This window comes from Canis lupus, chromosome 21 (genome assembly GCF_048164855.1).
Source record: "Canis lupus baileyi chromosome 21, mCanLup2.hap1, whole genome shotgun sequence".
Taxonomy (NCBI): Eukaryota; Metazoa; Chordata; class Mammalia; order Carnivora; family Canidae; genus Canis; species Canis lupus.
In genome coordinates, this window is record NC_132858.1 from 6,947,803 (window position 1) to 6,965,974 (window position 18,172).

Consider the following 18,172-nt stretch of genomic DNA (forward strand, 5'->3'; position numbering starts at 1 on the left):
GATGAGAGGCAGAGGTGGATTCGTGAGGTTACAGATGGTGGACTTGGCAGGGGGCACTGATGGACTGAGTGACATGGGGGGAACCCGTGCAAGTAGATCAGGTAAAGGGACTAGCTCTGCCAGCGCGAGGGGATGGGGGAGGCTCAGGATGCAAGGGGCAGATGCAGAGCCTCTGTGGGTCTCATTTGGCGCCTTTGTCTGCTTTTCTCTCCCTTTTACATTCCTTCTGTGTGGGCTGGAATAAAAGCTGGGCAAGTGTAAATATTGAACTCTCAGTATTGGATGTCTTCCAGGTCCTGGCAGGAAAACATCTCCCCAAAAGAACTCCAGAGCCGAGGCGTCTGTTTGCTGAAGCTGCAGGTTTCCAGCCAGCGGACTGGGCTGTACGGGCGGCTGCTGGTCACCTTAGAGCCCAGGAGATGCACATCTGCTGCGGTGCTTCCCAGCAACAGCTTTACTTCAGGTCTGTGCATTTGCGATGTAGGCGTATATTTTGTGCTGCTGGTCTCCAAGCTGTGACTTTTACTCTTGTGAGCACCAGCTTACATGTGACTAGTTGGAGAATAAAGCAATGCAGCGAAGAACTCTTAGTTGGAAGTTCACCACCTCTGTGGCTCTTTGGTAGTCTAGGTCAGCACTGTCCGCGGTGGCAGCCACCTGCCGTGTGTGGTTGAGATGTGGGCAGTGATTGCCACATGCGTGCAGTGCACACCAGATTTTGAAGTTCAAGTACAAAGAAATATAGATAATCTCTAGAGTAATTTTTTGGAAACGTAATACATGTTGAATGTATATGGCATTAAAATATGTTGTTATTAAAACCAATGTATTTTTTAAAAATTTTTTCTATCGTGGCCCCTAGAAAGTGTAACATTACACAGGACTGTCATCGTATTTGTCTTGGACAACGAGGACACAGTGTTCATAGCTCCGTGTTCCCTGGCTTCTTGTGCCAGGAGTACTTGAAGTACACTCGTGCCAACCCTGCTGGAGAGGACGAGCAGCTGGGAGAAGCTGCTGAACCACCCACCAAGGGCACCTGTTTAGCTCTCAAGCCTGGAGACAGCAGCACCAGTGGTTCTGTACTTGCTCTAGAAGAGTCTCCGCTGTGTTTTGGTGCTGACGTTGTTTTTTTTTTTTTTTTTTATAAATTTTTTTTAAAGATTTTATTTATTTATTCATAGAGACACAGAGAGAGAATGAGAGGCAGAGACACAGGCAGAGGGAGAAGCAGGCTCCATGCAGAGAGCCTGACGTGGGACTCGATCCAGGGTCTCCAGGATCAGGCCCCAGGCTGCAGGCGGCACTAAACCGCTGTGCCACCGAGGCTGCCCAACTGACGGGTTTTTGATTTCATATTCTGATTGGCCAAACTCTTGCCCACAGTTGTTGGAATACTAGCTGGAATTGGAGATGGGATGAAGAGGGGCTGCTGGTTGGCATCAGGTCTACATGTTCCTGTTAAGTGAGGCTGCCATCTGCAGACAGGGACTGGGGGCGTTACAGTGGCAACTTTCTGTTACACTGTTTCACTGTCACAGTCCAGTATCCATGGGGGGGGGCGGGGGGAGGTGTTGTAAATCTGAAAACGAAAAGTAAAAATATATTCAGTAGTATATTCAGTTGACCAGCATTGTGAAGTGTGACCCCAGAGACTAGTGAAGGGTTCATAAACAGGAAGTCAGGGGCAGGGGCATTTATGTGGAAAAGCATCCGGCTAAAAATCTGATGTGTCGATGCAGGTGTTGATCAGATTGAGGTAGGGTTGTTACTTTTTAATCTTCTGAAGAGCAGTTTTAAGGCTCAACTTAGAAACATCAGTTCTGGAACATGGGACCCTATGCAGGGTACTGGTGGGGAGGTGGTCCCAGGAGGCATGGGGTCCTGTGGTTGCGCACACAGAACCAGACCCTGCCCCAGGAGTGTTGTTGCCCTGTGCTCTTTGTCTCTATAAAGTTGAGAGAAGGTGCCAGAGAAAAGGTTCAAGGTAGAGATGAAACTCATTGCCTGGAAGAAAAGTAGCCCAAGTTAAGGGTGTGCCTGGTGCCTGGTTGACTTGTGGCATATATTTTCCGACACAGAACAAATAGGGTGTAAATATGTGAGTGGCTCTGGCTTTCTCTCACAGTGGAGTCTGTTTTGGTCAGAACAGTCTTCTGTTCCAGGTGATGAAAACCCAAGCCAAACTGGCTTGGGTACGAAGGATGGCGTTGGTTGCAATACTGGAAGGTTGCCTTCAGGGCTTTTGGGAGGTTGCTTAGGCTTCACTTCTCTCCATTTCGTGGCTTTGCCCTCTTCTGGGTTGGCTTCCTTCTCAGGTGACACATCATAGTGGTTCTGGCCCCAATTTGCTTTCAAGTTCCTGGTTCAGCTAGACAGACGTAGGGCCTTTTCGCAGATGCCAATCAAAAGTCTCATTGCATCTCAGGGCCTCAGATTTGGTCTGTGCTCATCCCTGAACAGTCACCGTGGCCAGGGATGGACATGGGATGCAGTGACTGGCTGAGGCGTAGGTTGTATGCTCTCTCCCTGGCATCAAGGGAAGGCCCTCAGGGTCACCTAGCAGATGGGTGAATCCCCCAGCATTGCCATGGGAAGTGGAGAGATCCGTGCTGAGTGGTCAGCAAATGACCTCCCTCCCTCCTTCGTCGATGTTCCTGTTCTTCCTGGAATGTTTCTCCTAGATGTGCTTGAGGGCTCCACTTTGTTCAAGCCCCATCCTGCTTACCTGTCACCACTCAGAGGAACCCTTGTTATACAGTGTTTCTAAAGTGACGCCCTCATCCCTCTCCATCCCCTCCTGGGTGGGCTTCATCTTTCCTTTTTTTTTTTTTTTTCATCTTACCTTAAAGCCTTCGGTGCAGATGTCTGTGTCTTATTTCTAATCAGACCAGTGCCTGGAATAGCGCCTGGCACAGAGCAGGCACTTTAAATGTTTCTTGACTGGCACGTTTGCTGTAAACACTTCATTGATTTCAAGTCAATTTTTATATATAATTTAGGTGCTGGTTAAAAAACTTTTACTATAAAAAAAAAACTTTTATTGCTACCGATTGCATTTCTTTTTTTTTTTTTTTTTTTTTTTTTTTGCATTTCTAAAGACAAGAGGGATAGGATATTTGAAATACTGTGCACAGCGTATGTGTAACTTTTTGCTTCTATAGGCGATATAGTGGGTCTGTATGATGAAGGCAATCAGCTGGCCACAGGGATCCTGACGCGGATCACACAGAGATCAGTCACAGTAGCCTTTGATGCGTCTCATGATTTCCAGCTGAGCTTGGACCGGGAGCGGGCCTACAGACTGTTAAAACTTGCCAATGACATCACTTACAAGCGACTGAAAAAGTAAGAGTTTGTGTGACTGGGAATCAAGTTTCTTTTTCTTTTCTTTTTTTTTTTTTTTTTTTTAAGATTTTGCTTATTCATGAGAGACAGAGAGGCGGAGACATAGGCAGAGGGAGAAGCAGGCTCCCTATGGGAAGCCTGATGCAGGACTCGATCCCAGGACTCTGGGATCACATACTGAGCCACGCAGGCATCCTATTTTCTTCCAGTACTGCACACTTACCCTGACTGCTTGCCTCTGTGGGTAGAAGAGAGCAATTGTGTTGAGTGTGGAGTCTGTGTGGGCCCCTCACGGGATATGGAGGCTGCAGGTGGCCTTTGCTGGGCAGAGGGTTGGGCACAGATTCAATATTTGGTGTTCACCACACTCCTAATTCTACTCTGTTGGCAGGGCTCTGATAACACTAAAGAAGTACCATTCTGGCCCCGCGTCCTCACTCATAGAGGTCCTCTTTGGCGGATCAGCCCCCAGTCCTGCCAGCAATACAGGTAAGAACCTTTGTGTGTTCTTTTCTGATCGAGGTTGTTACAGAAACACCAAGAACAGCAGGACCCAGGGTGTTTGAGTGAAAGTTCGAGGATGTACAGTTAGAAGGCATCTCTCTTTTATAAATTAAAAGTCTACTTTAAATTTCTCAGAATGACTCACATGGACTGACCTGTTGTGTATTTAGTGCAAGGAAGCAGCTCGTTCTGTTGACTTCACTACGTTCTCTGGAGATGTGAGGATGTTCTAGCTCAGTGATGTGGAAATAGGATGATTGAGTGTTTGTGTTTAATAGTGTTTTTGTGTTTGTTTGAAAAGTCCCAATTCTTAAGTGCATTTGGTCATTTCTCAGCATCCTTCTTTTTTTTTTTTTTTAATTTTTTTATTTATTCATGATAGTCACAGAGAGAGAGAGAGAGAGAGAGAGAGGCAGAGACACAGGCAGAGGGAGAAGCAGGCTCCATGCACCGGGAGCCCGACGTGGGATTCGATCCCGGGTCTGCAGGATCGCGCCCTGGGCCAAAGGCAGGCGCCAAACCGCTGCGCCACCCAGGAATCCCTCTCAGCATCCTTCAAATTGAAGATCACTTATTTCTGATGAGAAGAGTAATAGAGTATGTGTTAATCGTAGAATATTTGGAAATAAGTACATTAGCAGGGGAACAGATACCTCAGGAACCTGCCATCTGGAGTTGGCCTCCCTAGTACTTGTGTATATTCTAGTTTTTCCACGTGGAGCACTCTGTCTTTTACATACAGACATGTATGCACACATGTGCACTGGGACTTTGGGTTAGGTGGTTCTCTGCTGCTTTCTAGCTTTGTGTCAGTCTGGCCAGCCCAGATCAGGGCACTGTGCCTGGGAGTTCTGCTCACTCATGGGTCGGGTGTCTCCATGTAGTCGGTGCCCTATAGAGCTGGACACATAGCTGCTGCTCTCTGAGCACAGAGTACACGAGGCAAATAATTGGTCTTCATCATAGAAGATTCAGTGAGGAGACACGATTCCAAAATTTGCTAATTCCTTTTTGTCATTTGGTTTTGTCACTTTATGGGCACTTAAAAAGGGGCAGCAGGATAGAAAAACTAACTTATTTTAATTTTTACTTATTTTACTTTTATTTTTTGTGAGAGTCGAGCATACATGGAGGGGAGGGGCAGAGGCAGAGAGAGAGAGAGAATCCTTTTTTTTTTTTTTTTTAAGATTTTTTATTTATTTATTCATGAGAGATACAGATAGGCAGAGACACAGGAAGAGGGAGAAGCAGGCTTCATGCAGGGAGCCCGATGTGGGACTCGATCCTGGGATTCTGGAATCACGCCCTCAGCCATAGGCAGATGCTCAACCACTGAGCCACCCAGGCATCCCGAGAGAGAAAATCCTAAGGAGATTCCCTACTGAGTGCGGGGGCTCAATCTTACGACCTCGAGATCATGACTTGAGCTGAAATCAAGAGTCAGGTGCTTATCGGACTGAGCCCCCTAGACACCCCTACTAGAAATAGATTCCAAGAAACATTTCTTTCAGAAAGGTCTGTTACTGTGTAGCATACGTTGGCAAACTTCTTAAATAAAGGGATGGATTGTAAATATGTCAGGCTTTGTGAGCTGATGTAGCAGCCAGAGACAAGCATATGTGAGCGGGTGTGGTTGGGTCCCAGGGAAACTGGACTTGGGAAAGTGCAGTAGCCCCACTTCCACATGTGGAATGGATATGGTTCAGGGTCATATTTCCCCAAGGATGGATGCAGGAGGACTGTAGAAGTCCAGAGGGGGTTTGGTTTGGTTTGGTTTGGTTTGTTTTTTTGCCATGTACTTGGATGGTGCAATGCTATCAAGTTGATTCAACTGCTGGACAGTTGTGTAAGATGTTGAGGTGTAACGAACTAGGTGGAGTAGGTGCTGGAGACAGTCAGGCATATGGAAGAGATAAGATGGCTAAGGTCTGATGCCCACCCCCAGGAATTCATGAGAACATACAAACAATTCCAACACAAACAGAGAGAGTTGAAGTGGATTCGAACAGCAAGCTAGGTATGGAGAGCTGCCAGAATTATTTGGGGGGATATTATAAGGTAGGCCAAGAGTCAAGGAAAATTTTGGAAGAAAGGAGGTTGAGTGAGGTAGGGTGAGGGAACATCCAAAGAAAACTTGGAAATGTTCGGACACTGTTGTGGTTACAATATCAGAGAGTCAGGTCATTGTCAATAGAATCTAACCTCTAGGGAGAGCTAAAGAGATTCAAAGATTTTTTAGAATTATGCAGAGACAAATGGTAGGATAACAACGTTTACCATTATTTTGGAGAAAGTTAACTTCTGAGATAAGAAAGGTGTAATCTGTTATCAACACAAGGCAGTAATTCTGCTGAAATGATGGAAGGATTTGTCCTAGAGGACTGGGATTGTCCCAGAAGATTGGATTGTGGAAGACAAAGTCAACAATTTCCTGCTATACTCATTTGCTTGAAGACAAGTAAGAGGTAAGGGTGGAAGATATTTGGATATTGCATATACTTCAAACTTACTATATTAAAAACTGGAGCCCAGGATCTCTCCTCCAAATCAACTGTTCTTTTCATAACGTAGTTGGTCTTGAATAGTAGATAGGCTGGGGCCAGGCACGTGGGACAGTAAGGCCAGTGATCAAGGGGCCCCAATGTGGCTCCAGGGATGGAACACAGCAAATGTCTAATATCTGATCCCAATTCAGCTATAATTTGGACAGGTGGGTCAATCTCAGGCACTTGAATCTAGGCAGTGTAAAATATTTCTTTCTTGGAAGAGAGAAGATTGGCGCTTACCTGTAAACTAGTGACTACATTGCTCTGTCATGGGAGAAAGAGACAGGCAGGGGAGCCAGGAGCATCTTGTAGGGCCAGAAAGTAAAGAAGCATCCATAAAAACAAAAGGATTGGGTCATATTGAAAGGAAAAATGAGCCAACCCGAGATAGCTCCCAATGGCCAAAGTTGGAACAATTTGAGCAAAAGAAATAATGTTATATTGGACTAAAACACAAAGTACGAAATAAGTATGCATGAGTTTGTACTGCTATAAAAAAGAATTGAACAAATAAGAGGAGACAAATTTTCTCTATACAAGAATTCCAAATAACATTGTGTAGATAGGGCAGCCCAGGTGGCTCAGCGGTTTAGCACCGCCTTCAGCTCCGGGGGTGGTCCTAGAGACCCAGGATCGAGTCCCACATAGGGCTTCTTGCATGGAGCCTGCTTCTCCCTCTGCCCCTCTCTCTCTGCCCCTCTCTCTCTGCCCCTCTCTCTCTCTGTCTCTCATGAATAAATAAAGAAAATCTTCGAAAAAAACAACAACATTGTGTAGATATACCCCACTCCACCTCTCACTCCTTCCAGCCACAATGTAGGCTCCACTTAGGGGCTTGCTGCCAAAGCACTGAGAATAGAAAGAGAAAAAAGAGAGCTCCACGCAGGAGAAACTTGGCCAGCACAACCTTAGCCAGGTCATGAAGATTAGCAACACCCAGCTGATCTCATGTACTGCCTGATGTGATGTAATGAGAGGAGCATGTCGCCTCTGTGGTTTTTTTCCCCCAAAACACAGAACCTCAGTCTAAGCATACAGAAAACAGAAACCTAAATTTAAGAACCTGCCAGTACTCCTCAAAACTGTCACGGTCAGAGAAAACAAGGAAGGACTGAGAAACTGTCATAGACCGGAGGAGATTAAGGAGGCATGACAACTAAATCCAACATGGACCCTCGATTGGATCCTAGACAAAAAAAAGGATGTAAGTGGGAAAATTGGTGAAATCTGAATGAAGTTTGGCATTTAGTTAAAAGTAAATGTACCAATGTTATCACATAGATTTAACAAATGTACCAACGTTCTACAGTAACGTTAGGTGAAGCTGAGTGAAGGGCATACATGGACTCACCGCTATCTTTGCAACTTTTCTGTGAATCTAAAATGATTCCCAAACAGAGTTTATTAAGAAAATAAAATTCCTGAGTACAATAATGTCTATGCGGGAAGGGGAAAATATAATTAAAATATTCCGAGGGGGACACCTGGGTGACTCAGTGGTTGAGCATCTGCCTTGGGCTAGGTCATGATCCTTGGGTTCTGGGATCGAGTCCTGCATCAGGCTCCCTGTTGGGAGCCTGCTTCTCCCTCTGTGTCTCTGCCTCTCTCTCTGGGTCTCTCATGAATTATAAATAAATCTTAAAAAAAAAAAAAGATTTTGAGGGACTTGATTTATCATCCATAAAGAGGAGGTTTTAAGAATTTGGTATGTTAAAAAAATATATATATATACATTGCATTTTAAAGGATATCCACTAAAAATGGGGTTGCAAATTATCTGTAAAGGGCTGGATAGTAAATATTTTAGTCATTGTAGACCCCCTTTGGTGTTTGCTCTACCTACCTACTGTCATAGCATCAAAGTAGACATAGACAATGTGCAAAATGAGTGTGGCTGTGCTGGAATACATTGTTATTTACCAAAAAACAGGCATCAGGTTAGGTTTGACCGACAGGCCATAATTTGTCAATCCTTGCACTAAAAGAACAAGACCAGAGTTTATCTTCCAATGAATAATGGGAAAAAATGGAGTAATTCATTAAAAATACCTAGTTATCTAACAAAAAGGCAAGAAATGAGAAAAAAAACGAAATATAAAACAGGGTGAAACAGAAAGTGCCAAGTAAAAGGGTAATTTTGAATCTCATGCTTTAGTGATGACATTAAATATAATGGAACATGTAATGGAACTGAAAATGGAATACATGATGTTCAGGGTGGGAGAGTCTGTGTTGTATGAATGGAGGTCTCAGTTGTTGGGTTTCCTATGAACAATTTCCATGAGGATCCATACTCTAATAAAGACAGTTGGGAAGGAGGTGGGTAACTGGGTGATGGGCCCGTGATGTAATGAGTGCTCGGTGTTGTATGCAACTGATGAATCACTAAACTCCACCCTGAAATGAATAATACACTATATATTAACTAACTTGAATTTAAATTTAAAAAAAAAATTTTTTTTAATTTTAAAAAAATAAAAACTTAAAAAAAATTAAAAAACGAAGACAGAAGAAAGTAGGAAGCACAAAGCAGTTTGTTAAGGAAGTAAACCCTCAAGGTGGGAGAGTGGGCCGGCTCAGCGGTGGCAACTGCCCCGAGGTTACAGGAGTCTTTTCTTTTTATGTGTGTGTGTGTGTGTGTGTATGGGGTGGTCTCTAATGGAGGCTTCCAATCCTTTGAGGGACTCCTTCCACAGGTTGGGAGAGGTTAGTTTCTGACTTTACAAAGTTTGTCCCAGAACCGTCAGGGCAACCTTCCCTCTTGGGATTGGGGGTAGGGCTAAAACACAACGTGAATGCATTATAATGAGTCTGGGGGTTACCCTGGAGCAGAGGTGGGAGAGGAGAGTGGCCCGTCCTGCATCTGGAGCTCTTGGTCTATTAGCCAAGGGGTCCTGGAAGCCACAACTTCAAGATGCTGTGCCCCCTTCAGGCTTCTAATGTGTAACCATTTATCACCATCCTTGCCTCCAGCTTCTGTCTACCTAACTGCCTACTCTATCAGTGCTCCAATAAAATCTGTTTGTTTTAGATGTGTCTCTTGCACATTGCATATATTTAGATTTTGTTTATCCAACATTAAAACAAAAAGATATAGAAAAGTTGTAAGTAAAAGAAAGGGAAAAGATATGCTATGCAAGTATCAGTCAAGAGAATATTGCTATAGCGATATTAGTATCAGACAAAAGAAGTAAAGGCTAAAAGTATTGTTAAAGAGGGTCTTCATAGTGATACAAGATTTAATTCACCAGGAATAAATAATGTTTTTAAATAACACTTAAAAATACATAAAGCAAAACTCCTCCGTATTCAAAGGGGAAATACACCCACGATCACTATGAAAGATTTTACATACTTGTCTTAGTAACTAGTGGGAAAAAAGCAGACAAAAGTTAAGGAATAATATAGACTTGAAAACACTGAGATGAACAGAATTGACCAAATGGTCATAGAGACGCTCCCCCCACCCCCGCCACCAAAGGAAAACTCTGGAGAAACTTCTTTTAAAGATTTGTTTATTTGAGAGAGAGAGTGAAAGGGGAGGGCAGAGGGAGAGAGAGAGAGAGAGAGAGAGAATCCCAAGTAGACTCCCTGCTGAGGGTGGAGCACGATGTGGCCCTCCATCCCAGGATTCTGAGATCTTGACCTGAGCAGAAATCAAGATTCCAGTGCTTAACCGACTGAGGTGTCCTTGAAGAGACTATTTTTAACACCTGCCGAATACATTGTATTTTTAAGCAAATAATTTTTTTAACTGACCATGAAGTGGGAATAAAGTCTTAGAATATTTCAAGGGAGTGAAATTAAAGTCTACATTCTGGCCACAGTGCAACTTTGTTAGATAACTAGAAAATCCCCCTGTGCTTAGAAACTTAAAATGAACTACCATGGATTTAACCCATGGATTAAAGGAGAAATCATCACGGAAATTAGAAAACAGTTGAAAGAGAATGATAAAATTTTTACATAACTTGTGGAATGAAGCTAAAGTAGTACTTAGGAGAAAATTTATACTCTCAAATGCATATGTTAGGGAAAAGGGATTAAAAGTGAATGATCTAGGCATTTATCTCAAGAAATTAGGGGAACGAAACAGCAAGATAAATCCAAAGGAAGTAGAACTGTCCCAATAAAACTGGGGCAAAAACGAAAGTAGAAGTAAGGCAATAATAAAGATAAAGAGAGAAATTCTTGAAGTAGAAAGCAAACATACAGAAAATTGGTCCTTTGAAAGAATTAAGACTGACATATCTTTAGCAAGAAGACACAAATAACCAATATAAAACCAAGGAGACAGTACTGGGGAGGAGCAAGATGGCGGAAGAGTAGGGTCCCCAAATCACCTGTCTCCACCAAACTACCTAGAAAACCTTCAAATTATCCTGAAAATCTATGAATTCGGCCTGAGATTTAAAGAGAGACCAGCTGGAATGCTACAGTGAGAAGAGTTCGCGCATCTATCAAGGTAGGAAGACGGGGGGGGGGGGGGGGGGGGGGGGGGAATAAAGGAACAAAGGCCTCCAAGGGGGAGGAGCCCCGCGAGGAGCCGGGCTGAGGCCGGGGCGAGTGTCCCCAGGACAGGAGAGCCCCGTCCCGGAGACGCAGGAGCTGCACCGACCTTCCCGGGGGAAAGGGGTTCGCGGGGAGGTGGAGCAGGACCCAGGAGGGCGAGGATGCCCTCGGGCTCCCGGGGACAGTAACAGAGCAACTGCGCGCCCAGGAGAGTGCGCCGAGCTCCCTAAGGGCTGCAGCGCGCACGGCGGGACCCGGCGGGACCCGGAGCAGCTGAAGGGGCTCGGGCGGCGGCTCCGCGGAGGGGGCTGCGCGGCCCCGGGAGCAGCTCGGAGGGGCTCGGGCAGAGGAAGAGGCTCCGTGCGGAGGGCGCTGCGCGGTTCCAGGAGCAGCTCGGCGGGGCTCGGGCGGCGGCTCCGCGGAGGGGGCTGCGGCCCGGGAGCACGAATCCAACAGCGCAGGCTCCGGAGCACAGGGCGCCGGGACACAGCCCAGGATCCCGCCTCCCCCGGGACAGGCAGAGGCCGGGAGGGCCCAGGACAGCAAGGACGCCCCTGCCCCAGCAGAGCAGAGCAGCGGCCCCGCCCCGGAGCCTCCAGGCCCTGCAGACGGAGTTCCTGCCGGAGCTGAATCCAGGTTTCCAGAGCTGCCCCGCCACTGGGGCTGTTCCTCCTGCGGCCTCACGGGGTAAACAACCCCCACTGAGCCCTGCGCCAGGCAGGGGCACAGCAGCTCCCCCAACTGCTAACACCTGAAAATCAGCACAGCAGGCCCCTCCCCCAGAAGATCAGCTAGACGGACAACTTCCAGGAGAAGCCAAGGACTTAAAAAACACAGAATCAGAAGATACTCCCCTGTGGTTCTTTTTTTTTTTTTTCTTTTTGATTTGTTTCCTTCCCCCACCCCCTTTTTTTCTTTCTTTTTCTTTCTCTTTCTTCTTTTTTTTTTTCGTTTTTTTTTTTCTTTTTCTTCCCTTTTTTTTTCTCTTTCTCTTTTCTTTCCTTCTTTCTCTCCTCTCTTTTTCTCTTTTTCCCAATACAATTTGCTTTTGGCCACTCTGCACTGAGCAAAATGACTAGAAGGAAAACCTCACCTCAAAAGAAAGAATCAGAAACAGTCCTCTCTCCCACAGAGTTACAAAATCTGGATTACAATTCAATGTTAGAAAGCCAATTCAGAAGCACTATTATACAGCTACTGGTGGCTCTAGAAAAAAGTATAAAGGACTCAAGAGACTTCATGACTGCAGAATTTAGAGCTAATCAGGCAGAAATTAAAAATCAATTGAATGAGATGCAATCCAAACTAGAAGTCCTAACGACGAGGGTTAACGAGGTGGAAGAACGAGTGAGTGACATAGAAGACAAGTTGATAGCAAAGAGGGAAACTGAGGAAAAAAGAGACAAACAATTAAAAGACCATGAAGATAGATTAAGGGAAATAAACGACAACCTGAGGAAGAAAAACCTACGTTTAATTGGGGTTCCCGAGGGCGCCGAAAAGCCAGAGGGCCAGAATATGTATTTGAACAAATTCTAGCTGAAAACTTTCCTAATCTGGGAAGGGAAACAGGCATTCAGATCCAGGAAATAGAGAGATCCCCCCCTAAAATCAATAAAAACCGTTCAACACCTCGACATTTAATTGTGAAGCTTGCAAATTCCAAAGATAAGGAGAAGATCCTTAAAGCAGCAAGAGACAAGAAATCCCTGACTTTTATGGGGAGGAGTATTAGGGTAACAGCAGACCTCTCCACAGAGACCTGGCAGGCCAGAAAGGGCTGGCAGGATATATTCAGGGTCCTAAATGAGAAGAACATGCAACCAAGAATACTTTATCCAGCAAGGCTCTCATTCAAAATGGAAGGAGAGATAAAGAGCTTCCAAGACAGGCAGCAACTAAAAGAATATGTGACCTCCAAACCAGCTCTGCAAGAAATTTTAAGGGGGACTCTTAAAATTCCCCTTTAAGAAGAAGTTCAGTGGAACAGTCCACAAAAACAAAGACTGAATAGATATCATGATGACACTAAACTCATATCTCTCAATAGTAACTCTGAATGTGAACGGGCTTAATGACCCCATCAAAAGGCGCAGGGTTTCAGACTGGATAAAAAAGCAGGACCCATCTATTTGCTGTCTACAAGAGACTCATTTTAGACAGAAGGACACCTACAGCCTGAAAATAAAAGGTTGGAGAACCATTTACCATTCGAATGGTCCTCACAAGAAAGCAGGGGTAGCCATCCTTATATCAGATAAACTAAAATTTACCCCAAAGACTGTAGTGAGAGATGAAGAGGGACACTATATCATACTTAAAGGATCTATTCAACAAGAGGACTTAACAATCCTCAATATATATGCTCCGAATGTGGGAGCTGCCAAATATATCAATCAATTATTAACCAAAGTGAAGAAATACTTAGATAATAATACACTTATACTTGGTGACTTCAATCTAGCTCTTTCTATACTCGATAGGTCTTCTAAGCACAACATCTCCAAAGAAACAAGAGCTTTAAATGATACACTGGACCAGATGGATTTCACAGATATCTACAGAACTTTACATCCAAACTCAACTGAATACACATTCTTCTCAAGCGCACATGGAACTTTCTCCAGAATAGACCACATATTGGGTCACAAATCGGGTCTGAACCGATACCAAAAGATTGGGATTGTCTCCTGCATATTCTCGGACCATAATGCCTTGAAATTAGAACTAAATCACAACAAGAAGTTTGGAAGGACCTCAAACACATGGAGGTTAAGGACCATCCTGCTAAAAGATAAAAGGGTCAACCAGGAAATTAAGGAAGAATTAAAAAGATTCATGGAAACTAATGAGAATGAAGATACAACCGTTCAAAATCTTTGGGATGCAGCAAAAGCAGTCCTAAGGGGGAAATACATCGCAATACAAGCATCCATTCAAAAACTGGAAAGAACTCAAATACAAAAGCTCACCTTACACATAAAGGAGCTAGAGAAAAAACAGCAAATAGATCCTACACCCAAGAGAAGAAGGGAGTTAATAAAGATTCGAGCAGAACTTGGGATCCCTGGGTGGCGCAGCGGTTTGGCGCCTGCCTTTGGCCCAGGGCGCGATCCTGGAGACCCGGGATCGAATCCCACATCGGGCTCCCGGTGCATGGAGCCTGCTTCTCCTCTGCCTGTGTCTCTGCCTCTCTCTCTTTCTCTCTGTGTGACTATCATAAATAAAAAAACAAACAAACAAAAAAAAAGTCAATAAAGATTCGAGCAGAACTCAACGAAATCGAGACCAGAAGAACTGTGGAACAGATCAACAGAACCAGGAGTTGGTTCTTTGAAAGAATTAATAAGATAGATAAACCATTAGCCAGCCTTTTTTTTTTTTTTTAATTCATCCAGCTTTTTTTTTTTTTTTTTTAAATTTATGATAGAGAGAGAAGGAGAGAGGCAGAGACATAGGCAGAGGGAGAAGCAGGCTCCATGCACCGGGAGCCCGACGTGGGATTCGATCCCGGGTCTCCAGGATTGCCCTGGGCCAAAGGCAGGCGCTAACCAACTGCGCCACCCAGGGATCCCCCATTAGCCAGCCTTATTAAAAAGAAGAGAGAGAAGACTCAATAAAATCATGAATGAGAAAGGAGAGATCACTACCAACACCAAGGAAATACAAACGATTTTAAAAACATATTATGAACAGCTATACGCCAATAAATTAGGCAATCTAGAAGAAATGGACGCATTCCTGGAAAGCCACAAACTACCAAAACTGGAACAGGAAGAAATAGAAAACCTGAACAGGCCAATAACCAGGGAGGAAATTGAAGCAGTCATCAAAAACCTCCCAAGACACAAGAGTCCAGGGCCAGATGGCTTCCCAGGGGAATTTTATCAAACGTTTAAAGAAGAAACCATACCTATTCTCCTAAAGCTGTTTGGAAAGATAGAAAGAGATGGAGTACTTCCAAATTCGTTCTATGAAGCCAGCATCACCTTAATTCCAAAGCCAGACAAAGACCCCGCCAAAAAGGAGAATTACAGACCAATATCCCTGATGAACATGGATGCAAAAATTCTCAACAAGATACTGGCCAATAGGATCCAACAGTACATTAAGAAAATTATTCACCATGACCAAGTAGGATTTATCCCTGGGACACAAGGCTGGTTCAACACCCGTAAAACAATCAATGTGATTCATCATATCAGCAAGAGAAAAACCAAGAACCATATGATCCTCTCATTGGATGCAGAGAAAGCATTTGACAAAATACAGCATCCATTCCTGATCAAAACTCTTCAGAGTGTAGGGATAGAGGGAACATTCCTCAACATCTTAAAAGCCATCTATGAAAAGCCCACAGCAAATATCATTCTCAATGGGGAAGCACTAGGAGCCTTTCCCCTAAGATCAGGAACAAGACAGGGATGTCCACTCTCACCACTGCTGTTCAACATAGTACTGGAAGTCCTAGCCTCAGCAATCAGACAACAAAAAGACATTAAAGGCATTCAAATTGGCAAAGAAGAAGTCAAACTCTCCCTCTTCGCTGATGACATGATACTCTACATAGAAAACCCAAAAGGGGGGATCCCTGGGTGGCGCAGCGGTTTAGCGCCTGCCTTTGGCCCAGGGCGCGATCCTGGAGACCCGGGATCGAATCCCACATCAGGCTCCCGGTGCATGGAGCCTGCTTCTCCCTCTGCCTGTGTCTCTGCCTCTCTCTCTCTCTGTGTGTGACTATCATAAATAAATGAAAAAAAAAAAAAAAAAAAGAAAACCCAAAAGTCTCCACCCCAAGATTGCTAGAACTCATACAGCAATTCGGTAGCGTGGCAGGATACAAAATCAATGCCCAGAAGTCAGTGGCATTTCTATACACTAACAATGAGACTGAAGAAAGAGAAATTAAGGAGTCAATCCCATTTACAATTGCACCCAAAAGCATAAGATACCTAGGAATAAACCTAACCAAAGATGTAAAGGATCTATACCCTCAAAAGTATAGAACACTTCTGAAAGAAATTGAGGAAGACACAAAGAGATGGAAAAATATTCCATGCTCATGGATTGGCAGAATTAATATTGTGAAAATGTCAATGTTACCCAGGGCAATATACACGTTTAATGCAATCCCTATCAAAATACCATGGACTTTCTTCAGAGAGTTAGAACAAATTATTTTAAGATTTGTGTGGAATCAGAAAAGACCCCGAATAGCCAGGGGAATTTTAAAAAAGAAAACCATATCTGGGGGCATCACAATGCCAGATTTCAGGTTGTACTACAAAGCTGTGGTCATCAAGACAGTGTGGTACTGGCACAAAAACAGACACATAGATCAGTGGAACAGAATAGAGAATCCAGAAGTGGACCCTGAACTTTATGGGCAACTAATATTCGATAAAGGAGGAAAGACTATCCATTGGAAGAAAGACAGTCTCTTCAATAAATGGTGCTGGGAAAATTGGACATCCACATGCAGAAGAATGAAACTAGACCACTCTCTTTCACCATACACAAAGATAAACTCAAAATGGATGAAAGATCTAAATGTGAGACAAGATTCCATCAAAATCCTAGAGAAGAACACAGGCAACACCCTTTTTGAACTCGGCCATAGTAACTTCTTACAAGATACATCCACGAAGGCAAAAGAAACAAAAGCAAAAATGAACTATTGGGACTTATCAAGATAAGAAGCTTTTGCACAGCAAAGGATACAGTCAACAAAACTCAAAGACAACCTACAGAATGGGAGAATATATTTGCAAATGACATATCAGATAAAGGGCTAGTTTCCAAGATCTATAAAGAACTTATTAAACTCAACACCAAAGAAACAAACAATCCAATCATGAAATGGGCAAAAGACATGAACAGAAATCTCACAGAGGAAGACATAGACATGGCCAACATGCATATGAGAAAATGCTCCGCATCACTTGCCATCAGGGAAATACAAATCAAAACCACAATGAGATACCACCTCACACCAGTGAGAATGGGGAAAATTAACAAGGCAGGAAACAACAAATGTTGGAGAGGATGCGGAGAAAAGGGAACCCTCTTACACTGTTGGTGGGAATGTGAACTGGTGCAGCCACTCTGGAAAACTGTGTGGAGGTTCCTCAAACAGTTAAAAATAGACGTGCCCTACGACCCAGCAATTGCACTGTTGGGGATTTACCCCAAAGATACAAATGCAATGAAACGCCGGGACACCTGCACCCGATGTTTCTAGCAGCAATGGCCACGATAGCCAAACTGTGGAAGGAGCCTCGGTGTCCATCGAAAGATGAATGGATAAAGAAGATGTGGTTTATGTATACAATGGAATATTACTCAGCTATTAGAAATGACAAATACCCACCATTTGCTTCAACGTGGATGGAACTGGAGGGTATTATGCTGAGTGAAGTAAGTCAGTCGGAGAAGGACAAACATTATATGGTCTCATTCATTTGGGGAATATAAATAATAGTGAAAGGGAAAATAAGGGAAGGGAGAAGAAATGTGTGGGAAATATCAGAAAGGGAGACAGAACGTAAAGACTGCTAACTCTGGGAAACGAACTAGGGGTGGTAGAAGGGGAGGAGGGCGGGGGGTGGGAGTGAATGGGTGACGGGCACTGGGTGTTATTCTGTATGTTAGTAAATTGAACACCAATAAAAAAAAAAAAAGAAAAAGAAAAAGGAGACAGAACTGCGCTTGAATAACTTTATGTCAATACATTTGAAAGTGTAGATTAAATAGAAAGCTTACTAGAGGGACGCCTGGGTGGATCAGTGAGTGGTTGAGCTTCTGCCTTGTGCTCAGGTCCTGATCCTGGGATCTGGGATGGAGTTCTGCATCAGGCTTCTTGCAGGGAGCCTGCTTCTCCCTCTGCCTATGTCTCTCTGCCTCTCTCTCTCTCTGTGTGTCTTTATAAATAAACAAATCTTAAAAAAAAGAAAAATCACTAAAAAATATAACACACCAAAGATGATTCAAAAAATTTACACATTCTCAATAGCATTGTAACCTGCAAGGAAATGAAATCTTTACTCAAAAATCTTCACTCAAAGGGCAGCCCCGGTGGCGCAGCGGTTTGGCGCCGCCTGCAGCCCAGGATGTGATCCTGGAGACCGGGATCGAGTCCCACGTCGGCCTCCCTGCGTGGAGCCTGCTTCTCCCTCTGCCTGTGTCTCTGCCTCTCTCTTGCTCTCTCTGAATGAATAAATAAATAAATCTTAAAAAAAAAAAAACTTCACTCAAAGAAACCT

The 18,172-nt window shown here is 44.0% G+C and overlaps 2 protein-coding genes and 1 long non-coding RNA gene across 11 annotated transcripts in view; 1 reads left to right on the forward strand and 2 right to left on the reverse strand.

The window, feature by feature from the left end:
• Positions 1–18,172, reverse strand: part of LOC140612563 (large ribosomal subunit protein bL21m-like) — a 75,223-nt gene that overhangs the window by 15,063 nt on the left and 41,988 nt on the right. The window lies entirely within an intron of this gene.
• Positions 1–18,172, forward strand: part of LOC140612561 (DNA-binding protein SMUBP-2-like) — an 82,251-nt gene that overhangs the window by 1,650 nt on the left and 62,429 nt on the right. For 4 of the 9 annotated variants that reach the window (XM_072790238.1, XM_072790235.1, XM_072790244.1 and 1 more), the window contains 3 exons: positions 294–463; positions 3,165–3,348; positions 3,740–3,837. In XM_072790238.1, coding sequence (XP_072646339.1) covers positions 294–463; positions 3,165–3,348; positions 3,740–3,837 — 452 coding nt within the window. Of the gene's footprint in view, positions 1–293; positions 464–3,164; positions 3,349–3,739; positions 3,838–4,234; positions 4,450–6,231; positions 9,429–10,763; positions 10,883–18,172 lie in introns of those variants that run through there. The other 5 variants (XM_072790237.1, XM_072790242.1, XM_072790243.1 and 2 more) reach the window with 5 other exon arrangements.
• LOC140612566 (uncharacterized) overlaps positions 4,196–18,172 on the reverse strand; it is a 41,266-nt gene continuing 27,289 nt past the window's right edge. The window contains exon 2 of the long non-coding RNA XR_012013726.1: positions 4,196–4,429. This is a non-coding gene — a long non-coding RNA (uncharacterized lncRNA). The remainder of the gene's footprint in view (positions 4,430–18,172) is intronic.